Raw genomic sequence first — 11,933 nt, 5'->3', positions numbered from 1 at the left:
TGTTCACTAATGACATATGCAATAAACATTTCCTGTGATACTGTTTTTCATGTCATATTTACATTACTCTTATATTACTTGATAAATAAATGTCGTTGTCAGCAGGGTTCGACGCAGCGCTGAATGAATCTGCTTTCGATTTTTTGCTTATTATTGTAAATGGAGATTATCAAGTGTTAGTCTTGCGAGTGTTATATTTTTGTCCTAACAACGAATATGTAAAATAATGCATAACTTCGTATTCGACTTAGAATGAATCTTTAATATGTCACTAATTAAGGCATTTTAAGTCATTTCGTCAAATCATTTCACTTGAAATCACTGGTGCTTTTATTTCATTTAAATCATTCAATCAGTAAGTCCGTCTTGTACGTTGGTGTGTTATGCTTACATACAAAACATGTGGTAAATAATGGAAAATAAAGAAGAATAAATAGCTTCTTTTTCGTCGCATGGGCTTCTTGCAGCATACTTCGCATACTTTCCATCTTTTGTCCTCATTGTTAGTAACTCAATTGTTGTTTTCTTAATATTTTCGTTTAATGATTAAATCGCGAAGCGAAAATAAAGCAAACCAACATTGCTACTTTAACATAACTCTACTGAAATTTTAATTTTTTTTGTTGATTTCATTTAATATTTATCCATTACGAAATCTTGAACGACATATATGCAAAGTGAGTGTTGAGCTAACATGCAAAAATTGTAAAGGGTTGTGTTAATTTTACCGAGACGTTTTGTACACTAACCTTTCAAATATTCCCCCAGAAAGTGTTGGTATCAAATTGTAGTGTCTGTTGGTCCCGCGTTACCACTTTCTTCTATTGGAGGAATGGATGGAAGAGTTATTTCATCGTCATCATCATCATCATAATTCCATTTTTTATACTAAAGTAATAGATGGGCCTGGTAAATATACGGACTTTAAGTTTTAGAGTAACCCTTTCCATGGTTTACTCTTATAAGTTACTGGTTGTCGAAAAAGAGGTTAAGACCGAATCGATGTCATTTTCTATCTTGGATTCTTTTCAGATTTTAAGGCAATTAATTTAAAGTCTTGTACTGCGAAAATGGTAATAAAAACCTAAACTTTGTCTCTCAGTTCCTTAGTTTGAAATCATTAATCAAGTTCGTATGTGTAGGTATTCGTTTGTATACATATAATGCATATATATTATGCATAGGCGCAAATTTTTTACATTTAGATCGTAGGTATCGTTCCATATTGCATGTAGAACTGTTTTAGCTTGTTTTTTTTTTTTCAATTTTTTTTTCAATCATATTATCTTTATCCAATTGTTAATATAATATTTATCTGATTAGAAGCTCGCCTATCGTATTATTTTAATATATAACTGGATAAATATGAATAATTATTAAAAAGAGACAATAAACATATATTAAATTAATTTATAATAATATGAATTATTTATGTTATTATACAAGGGGTAAATTTCAATAAATTCATGTATATTCCTATCGTTCCTCTCAATTTTCTATTCAATCAATCTCTTTTATTTGTTTACCTGCACATGTGTCAATCAGGACGTATGATCGTTTAAGGTTTATTCATTGAAATATGTACAAGGGTTTTAATTAATATTTGAATGTACAGCTGAAGGATATGATAATTTCATCATTTCGTTTGTATATGAACTTTACACAAGTTGACGATAGTGAATAGGAAGTAATTCTTCGGATCACGGCTGATAGCTTAAGCTATGTTCTTTGCAATTATTTTATAGAGGGATATAATATCAGGTGCAGCAGATGTCTACAGACACAATCTTGCAATATTTCTCTTGAAGGCTAATGACTGTCTTTACTTCGAGCTACTTTGCACTACAGTGCATTTGCACTACATAGACATATATCGAATGAGTGATAGGGCTCTACTATCCCACTTGCTGCTATATGGAAACATATGAAATTTGTGCGGTTTTTTTCCCAATAACAATCGCCCTAAAGATTCATTAGTTGTATACGTGTAATCTGCTTGCTTAAAGGCTTGTTTCTTTCGAAAGAGCTGAAGATACAAAAGACAAGTGCATGCGAAGGGATCAAATGTTGTTAGGTTTTCGACATTTTTTGTGAAACAAAATTGAACCATAGACTTGTCTTGCATAGAGCTACTTCAGATATAACTGTCATCAGTATGTCCATATATGCGATCTCATCCTTATCCCGGAACATAATAATAAAGCAATGGCACGTAAAGACTCTAAACTTTGGTGTATGGGAGTTCGTAGTAGACTCAAGACTTAACGAGAAGTTAACAGATTACTCAATAACGAACTCCCATTGGCGGAATATTCGTCTAAGATCCATCGAATCTTATCAATTTTTTTTTTTTTTTTTTTTTTTGCGCATCAACTTTGTAACTTTGAAATATTGTCATGCAGACTTTAGCTTACAAATACCAACTACAAGTACAGCTGATCGGGAAAATCATTGTTTTGCTCAACCTTTTTTTCACTGCAAATGCTGCGCCTGGAACTGGAACTGGCACTGGCCCTTCATTTTCAAATGATTACAAGTGTTTTAAAAAGTTTAAAAATTCTTGCAATTGTTATTTTAGAACGTAGGTACAGAGAAATTCGACTTATGCCCATCTGTTGTAGAATGGGACACGTAACATAAATAATAACATATTTACTTAATACCCGAATATATGCAATTCGTTTACATGCGTGCATTAATTTGTATATATGTGTTGATTTGTTTTATGCTTATGCGGAGGGACATACATACATGTAGTGTATCCCTTGAGTGCTGTTATTAAAAATTTTAAGCCATTTTAATTGAGTTGATTTTATAAAATTTATAATACCATGTTTGCGAAAACCTTTCAGGTACAAACAGTTGTACACATATATATGCATATATATGCATATCTATACATACGTATGGTATATGTATATTTAGCTTTATTTTCGGTTGCTGCAAATTATACGTTTTAATGAAATATATATATATATATATATATATGTATAAGTGTACATATGGGGATGTATATGCGTGCAAGTAATTGCGGTGTCGTTAACAAAACTTTTGTGGCATTTTCGTGTGCAATTTTTGTATGCTTTATACAGGGCTTTTACGGGGCCATGAGTGTGTTTGTGGGTGTGCGCCTTTGCGCAAAAAAAACAAAAAAAAACAAAAAAATTGAAAATGATATCTGAAGATAGCTTTAAACATTTAAACTCTGAATGAATTTCATTTAATTATTTGAATAATTGCTTGTTTTTATAGCAAGCGTGCGGTTAATTGCTACAGTATAGGAAACTACAAGTGTGACTATTTTAGCATTATATATTCATGTAACATTGAAAAGCTGTAAAAATCAAATATCAATATTTGCAATCACTCTAAGTTTCTTGACTACAGTTCGTCTTTTTGTTCATTTTGTCATTAAAGCGCGCGTAAATTACCGCCAGTTCTTAAAGTCGCAAATCAGGTGTTCTATGCAATGTACAAGCAAGAGATTTTTACTATTTAAAAAATTTTGAAAAAATGAAAAGTTTTAATTATCCTCATTTACAATCTGTTGCACAATGTACTTAGTGTGAAGACATCTCATGATCAATCATTTTAGAAAAAGCGCTTATTTCATGGGAATGGTAAAAAATATTTCATTTAAAATATTGTATTATCGCTGCCAGCTATGTGTTTTCATTATCCTTCGTATGGGAACAGGGACCGTCTTTTTAAGCGCTCAGGAAGGCAAGAAGACATTGTTTGGAGTAGTTACGTTAATCAACGAGTGAAAACACTACAGTGGCACTCACTACTCTATTTCGCGTAATATAGTTACTCATAAACACAAAACTCTTATTCCAAAATAAGATTTTACAAAGGAAATGCTCGAAAAATACTCCAAACCGATCCATTTTCAAAAGCGTTCGTCCGTGAGTTAAAACATGTCGATACGCAAACTGGATGCTTAACCTCAAAAAGACTGCGGGATCGAGTACCTGAGAACGACTATAATTATTTATCCCATAAAAATAAAAGCGTGTAGTATGGCTCAGTGATGTTTTCAGTTCTGTTCTGTGTCCATTCTGGCGACGGAAGTGTAACTACTTTTGCAAGGAGTTCTACAATACACATCTAATATCTTTAGGCTACTCAAGAAGATTCACAAAGAAAAGGCTTAATCTCATGGTGCTCGGACGGTAACAGACAATGAGTTAATCATCGGCTTCAAGGGCAGTAGACGGATACAGCTATGTAGACATTTCTTCGCCTCTGGTGGAGGAAAGGACTCTTTAACAGTTATGTTTCTCTTTGAACTAAGCACTGAGCAAGCACTCTTCTCGAACTTTTGGACCAATCGCACTCTGCGAGGGAACTGTGCAAAGGCTCAATTGTTCAGAAATCTAAAATAATTTTTTTGTTTGATCAGCATGACAGTTGAGCACCTATACTGCAACTGTTAAACCCGTAGTACAAAAATACATATAAAAAATCATAGTCATTATTATAAAATATTTTTCAAATTTTAACTTATTTACGCAGCTCGCAATGATTAAACCGACTTACATTTTTTCACTATCCCATCTAATATATTTGTACATTTTAACATGATGTTCTTATTTCTAATCTTTAAATTTCATTGTTTCAGATGCCGACATATCGAATGCGAACTGGCATTTGATTAAGCAGTAAAATCGATTTAATCCGAAATATATTAAAAAACGACCATCGTTCATATGATCCCATATGCTACGAATAGGACTACGCTGAGGTGCATATGAAGTTATTGCATATGACTCTTAGTAATTATCGAAAGACGTGAAAATGCCCACGCCGTAATTCACTCACTTACTCATACATGCACATTTCCCCATGAGTAGAGGAAAAAGTGACAAAAAAAAAAAGAAAACTTTATTATAATGTACGTATGTGTGACAGCATCAACATGTTGTAATTATTATTGAAAAGTAACAATAATAATATTTAATAATAAGGATGATAATAGTAAGCAATATAAAGCAGCCATAATGTGATTTTCTTTGCTTGGTGGCACTTGATGTTTATAAGAGTCAATAGAGCTAAATAAATCTATGGGGAGAAAAGGCATGGACGACAGCTTAACAATATCAATGACGCCAGCAACAAGTTGATTTTCTCATCGAAAGTTAAGTTCTCACTTGATAAATCGATTATAATAACCATATTAACATTGCAACAAAAATAAAAAAAAAAACAAAAAAGGCGAAAAAGGCGAAAGAGGAAAATGTAAAATGTATATAGGAACTATAAACTTCGCTACATATATACATATTTATATATATACGTATATAAAAGCCATTAGCCATTTCAGAAATACAGTCATTTTTATACAAGTTTGCACCAAGTGACGCGTGTCATAGTGACCAGCAATAAATAGCAAGTGTTAATTATTGCCTTGTTTTTACTGAGTGGGAGTAAGTAAAGTATTTGTGAAATAAAATTAATGGCAGCAGCAACTGCAACAACCAACTTGGTTGACTTTACTGCTACTAATACTACTACTGTCACCGCCACTTCTACTGCTGCAGCTGCTTCTAGTAGTGGTGGTAGTAGTAGCAGTAGTAGTAGCAGTAGTAGTAGTAGTAGTAATAGTATTAGTAATAGTAATAGAAATAATAAAGAAGCCACTCCAGGGAGCTCGGTTGTGTATACGAAGCATATTGTTGATGCCAGTCTTACAAAAACTACAGGCAGTCTGTGTCTGACATCATCAGTAAAGGCAACAGATGAAAATGCCGATTCATGTGATGATTTCATTCCGGCACAAAAACGGGCTTATATTAGACAGATAAAACAGGTTGACAATAAAGCATGTAATGCTCCAAATTTGCTTATGGCAACGCTTGGAAATGAAATGCCATCGCAACTTATCGATAATAGTACACAAACGGAAGAACTAGCGAATTGCGATTTGGCTAAAGATGCTTTAGCAGTTAATAGCGTATGCTTGGAAGAAAATTCTCAAATAATTTTCAGAAATTCTTTAAAATTATCTTTAGTTAAAGATGCATCCGAAAATTTAATGAGCTGCGATGATAAAAGACTTAAGAAATTAAAATCTAATAAAAATCGTAAAAAAAAGTCGCGAAAAATTTTAAACGCATCGAAAATGCAATTAAACGATTGCGATAATCAAACGATAACAAATAACGATTATCATGATTCTTCCATAAAAACGTTGACTGAAACTAAACCGTTAACCATGAGTGCAATTAATACAAATGAAAATATGAAAAATAATAATTTATCGATAACTAACAAAAATCGTTGTTATAATCATGAAATTTTACAGAAATCATTACAGTATCATAGCTTATCGCGAAAAACCTATTATGATGATACCAAAAATGATAGCTTATCCGTAACAAATTGCAACAATGAGAAAATGTTAGAAGAGACGCGTGTCGAACGTGACGAATTAAGTAATCGGGTACAAACAGTGAAAAATTCGAAAAATTTCATTAAAATTAAATCAAGTAAAAATTCGAAACTCAAGAGCATTTCGAAAGAGGTTCAAAAAAATAGTGATAATTTAGTGATAACCGAGAAGAGTAGTGAAAATAATTGCGAAAATGAGCAGATATCTGATGCAAGTACACAAAAATCAAAAATAAACCATAAAATAAAATTATCGGAAAATGTTAATACGGAGCATGAAAGCTTGCAGAATGCTGGTGCGAATAGGGCGCATTCAGAAGCGAAAGAGTGCAAAGAAATTTCTAAAGTGTCAAAAGCAGATCTTGCTAAAAATTCTTTATCATCACTAGGCAACGATGTCCAAAATCATGGCTTAGTAATAACGAGAAAACATTCCTTAGAAAAATGTAATTTAAAGGAAAATGATTCTGATCTATCAGCAGGTGGTAGCGAAACGCAGATTCCATCAGTTAATTTTGAACAGTCGAATGTTGTAATTTCAAAGAATTCAAATGATATTCTGTGCCATGAAAGTTGTTTGTGTACGCAAGAAATTCAAGTCGCAGACAGTTTATCGAATTTGACAAACGGCTTTAATATCGATAGCTTGCATAATTTCGTCGATGGGAATTGCGTTCAGATAGATAATGAGAATGGTAATGATGATGATAATGAAGATGATGACTTACCAAATTATTCGGGCAATTATGTTTATGAAGAACGTATTATCGATTATGAAAACTTACGAATAATCGAACATGTTATCGATTCTAATTACCAAGAAAAAGGTAAAGAATCGAAAAAAGAATCCGTAACGAAGCTTAAGACTGCGAAAAGTATGAACAACCATTTTAATTATGAAAACGAAAATAAAGCAAAAGCTGAAAAAGAAAATAATTTATTAGGGAGGAAAATTATTGTTGTCGGTGCAGGTGTCGAAAATCAAAATAATTCTAAACTCGAATCAATTCTCAGAAACGATGATAATAATAATAATAATAATAATAATAATAATAATAAACCGCAAAGTTCCATTTTGTACAAAAATCCTTCGCTAAATTTTTCTTGTTCCGACTTGGTGGCCTTTATTGGAGAAAGCTATAAATTTATCGATAATCCTCAATTGTTTTACGATAAGGATAACGCGGACGTTCACACCATCAAAAATAGCACCAATTGTGACAAAACGCCCATTGAAACGCGACCTTTGACAAGTTCCCCTTTTAAGCGTACGAAACGTTCCTTAAACGCGAATAATCAATTTGGCGGTCATCGTTCGGTAGACGATAATAACAATACGCGTCGATTTTCCGGTTTAACACCCGCTGAACGTTTACTGCAAAGTCTGAATTGCGATAATGTAAGAGATCGCCGTTTAATAAAGCAAGAAAAAGCAAAACTATCACCCACTCTAATAGCATTAAAATCGAAATTAACACCTTTGGCACCGCCATTTCAACCGGCAGCTGTTAAAGCAAAGCTATCGGCCGCAATTGCAGCCACAAGCACAGATAATGCGGTTGCCGTGGTTACCTCAAACACTTGTACGTCTTCTTCGTCGACCTCCTTAACAAACAATGCCTTGTATTCGGTTGAGCAAACTATGGTGTATTATCGACAACAGCATCATCACTCTCAGCAGCAGAAAAAGTATTCGCCATCTCAACAGCAACAACTACCAGTTCAACCTCAAAACTGTCATACCTTGAGCACGGTGACGTCAGTAGCCCAGCAACAGCAACAGGTATCGCCTTCACAAACGACACAGCAACAAAAATTATTCTTAACACCTCATCAACAACATTGTGCGCAACATATTTTGGCCATGAGTCAGGGTATACCTCACATACACATACAGTCCGCTATAACTAACTGTAATAATGGTAATAACAGTGATATGACGACAAATCAGCCCCATACTCATTTTGTACCGGTGCAACTAATTCCGACGGCGGGTGGTCTGCCGTCTTGGCAGCCGGTAGACGCGCCACCCATTTATATGGATGCCAATGGGGAGTTGCGTACGTTTTGCCCAGCGCATGGGCCACCAGCCACGGCTGTCGCTGTTGGCCATATGACGCCTGTAACGAGTCAAACACCAGCTTGCGTTGCTACCACTTTATTACAGCAGGCTAGCAATCATGCACCAATAAATTCTAACTACGTTACATCAAATGTTCATTATCATCATCCAGCTCAACTTCATCATCAACAGTCTAGTTTGGCGGCAAATTTGGGTACAGATACAAACGGCTCGGGCATCGCTTTAACTGCTTCTAATTCCGCGAATTCGAGCTTCTCTTCATTACGCATGAAAACACCCCAAACACTCGCTTTAGCCAGTAGCGGCAATAATTGCCTTATGAACACGACAAACTATTGCCCAACATCCCCAACAGTGGGCAACGCAACATCAAGTGTAACAGCAGCAACGGCAACACCATCTTCATTATCAAATTTATCGAATTCTGGTGCGTCTCGTGTTCTTGTACAATTGGATGCTGCTGCTACTGCAGCTGGCATTTCATTGCCTTTGCAACTGGCTGGCAAACGCAAACTATTTCGAGGTGAGTGTACGCTTTATTGCATTTGATTCCTTGCTCTTCTCTTCTCGTGTCTTTATTTATTTTTTTTTTTGTTTTTTTCTCCTTTTGCTTTTCTTATGCTGTTTAATACACACAGCTGCTGCTTATCATCCTTCGTCTCCATGGACAACCAAACAGTGTTCGTTTAATATGAAATTGAAAGAGTTGTTCAAACATGCGGTTTTTTCAACTTTAATTTAATTTTGCAATTTAAGGCGATCTCTTCGGTCGCTTTGCCTCACAATAAGGCCACACTACCGCACTTCTATAGCACATTTGGTTTATGTGTGTACATATTTTAGTTATAAAAAAAAAAAAATAATACAAAGTAAGTCAACGGCGTCCGAGCAAATGCCGCCATCTTGACCGTATCCTGCTGCGTATGCAGATGTCGCCTTTTTCTCTGGCTTGCTTTCTTAAATCATTCTTTTAGATTTTCATTCACTTCATCACAAATACATACACAGACGATTTACTAGTTCTATGTGGTTAAATTGTATTTACTATAAAACTCGTTTGCTCTCTAACATTGTGGCATTTATGAGCTCGTGCGGTAGTAGTGCGTTAACTTGTATGCATAATACGTATTTCTCGATAAACATGCGTTTCAATACATGCTCGGATATGTACGTAACGTGTCCATAAATAGATTACGAATAAATTACCACAAATTTCAGTTCAGAGTTTACAAAATTTTATTGACCTTTACTTAATTAAGCGATCAAATTTAATTTGCCTTTCATTTGGTGGCTGCGTTTTATTATGAAATTAATTAATGAAATCAGAAATTTAAAGGTGTTACTTAAAGCAATAGATTGGACATGTCTGTAATTTTAATATGAGAATAAAGTTACTTGCGAGATAATTAATTTAAATAAATAATCAATACTTTGTAGCCCGTTGACTATCCGATACTCTGTACTACAGTGATGCATTTGTATTATTTTTTGCATTGTCTGGTCTATGTGCTATTTTGAATGTATTAAGTTTTGAATTTTCCTTAATAGCCCCCTATTCTACGTAACATTACAGAGATATCACAAACAACAAAGAATTTTTTTCTGCATAATATGCAGGATTTAACAGCTTAACGTAATAAAATGACATTGAAATTTTTTCTTACGACTATTCGGACAAAACCAAAGCAACCATAGTAAGAATTGTTTTCTCTTATGACTGGTGACCGTCCTAAGTCGTATGTGAAGTACATGGGTTGGGAATTAAAGTCATCAATCTTAATACAATGAAACGATGAAGCAGTCGTTTTCAATTTTTAATTATGGTTCACTAATATTCATTTCTACAGCAGAAGAACTGTTACTGACAAATTTATTTTATATTTACTTTGATGAGACCACCTCGGTGCAATAATAATTATTAACCATTTACTCTGCGTTTGATATACTTTTTTTGCTGCGATTTGCTTTACAATATAGAATTAGAGTTTGGAATAAAAACAAAATAGAAGTAGAATTGTTATCATCTAATTGCGTTAATTTTTATACCCATCAAGGAAGGATATCCATTTCGTCAAAACGCTTGTAACACATCGAAGGAAGCTCCAGGGACCCAACAAAGTATATATTTTTCTTAATCAGAATTCAATTTTAAACAGATTTAATCGCGTTCGTCTGCACCTGTATTGGTCTATCTGTAATGTCTACGATAAACATTCTCCTGGTCGGTAAAATGGAACTATGGTCTTCTAACTAGACAGAAATAATGAAAGCTCTTGCACGTAAGTTGATATTGAAAATGGGATGAACACACACACACACACACAATTAAGCGTAAAATGATCGCAACTGTGTTTCTCTAAGCAAAAATTGCATGGATATTTACTTATTATTCATGAATTATGAAAGAGAGAAGACATTACTTTACTTTATCGAGGAACGCACTATTCATGTACAAAAATTGAGAAAATTGACCAGACCCATACAGAGCTGAAAGGGATCAAATTTGCATTTTGCGTTCATTACTCATAAGGTAAACAACACAGAATGTTGAAAATTATTCTGTACTTTCTTCACCTGAAAACATACATTGTCGGTCTAAAATTGTGCGTAAAAGTTGGTGGTTAACGCATGGTGTCTTCAGCATATTCAACGTTGTTGCTAGTCGAGAATTTCTTATTTCTTAGCAGTACAAGCAGTTGGGTATAAAACGAAAAGACTTCGAGAATACGATAAACTATGTATGTTAACTTGTTTGGCGGATTAATATTTTGTTCACATTTGCGATCGATACGGGTATCGCATAAAACAATTTGAAGAGTAGATATGCATAGAGGATTACTTCTTGCCCATAAACCACAATAGAGAAACGCGATAAATTTTCACTTTTATTCTACAAAAATAGAAAATATCAGCCACCATCACGTAAAAGATTAGCCGAATATAACTTTCTTACTTGTTATTATTTGGGAAATTTATTATAAACACAAAATTCCTCTTTTTCATAGATTAGTCGAATGTATTTTACTGAAATTGTTATCCTTTGTTAAATAGACACTTTTTGCATGTTCCCGACAAAGTTTCAATGATGATGCAATGGCAACTCGCCTTTTGAACACTCACTTTTCGACCCTTGTCCTATTGGGAATTGAGATGCAGTGCGGCTAGACATTGGATTCTTGTACATATTAATCGGTAACAGAACTGCTAATGAACATAGCGCAGGTGACAATACATTCCAGTGCACTGGTGCCATTATTCCCTGGACATAGTTTTCAATAAGAGGCCAAGCGTTTTTTTCTTTCTGCGTCAGTTATTATTGTTGATAGCGTTTCTTTGCAGCAGCTTATACCAAATTATGCCCAACCAATATCCTCAAATGGGAATACTAAACATATTTGGCCTCCCTTCGTTTACTTTCGAATAAATTCTTCCTCTTCTTCTTCTCCTTCTTCTTCTT

The 11,933-nt window shown here is 34.2% G+C and overlaps 1 protein-coding gene across 4 annotated transcripts in view; it reads left to right on the top strand.

Moving 5' to 3' along the window:
- LOC119633706 overlaps positions 1 to 11,933 on the top strand; it is a 444,941-nt gene that overhangs the window by 37,748 nt on the left and 395,260 nt on the right. For 3 of the 4 annotated variants that reach the window (XM_038027397.1, XM_038027396.1, XM_038027398.1), the window contains one exon: positions 4,625 to 8,999. In XM_038027397.1, the coding sequence (XP_037883325.1) occupies positions 5,459 to 8,999 (3,541 nt within the window). In that variant the 5' untranslated portion in view covers positions 4,625 to 5,458. The remainder of the gene's footprint in view (positions 1 to 4,624; positions 9,000 to 11,933) is intronic. The other variant, XM_038027399.1, reaches the window with a different exon arrangement.

The sequence above is a fragment of the Glossina fuscipes genome, unplaced genomic scaffold, assembly GCF_014805625.2.
Source record: "Glossina fuscipes isolate IAEA_lab_2018 unplaced genomic scaffold, Yale_Gfus_2 2, whole genome shotgun sequence".
In the NCBI taxonomy this organism is placed as follows: domain Eukaryota; kingdom Metazoa; phylum Arthropoda; class Insecta; order Diptera; family Glossinidae; genus Glossina; species Glossina fuscipes.
This window is presented reverse-complemented; position numbering and strand designations above follow the sequence as displayed.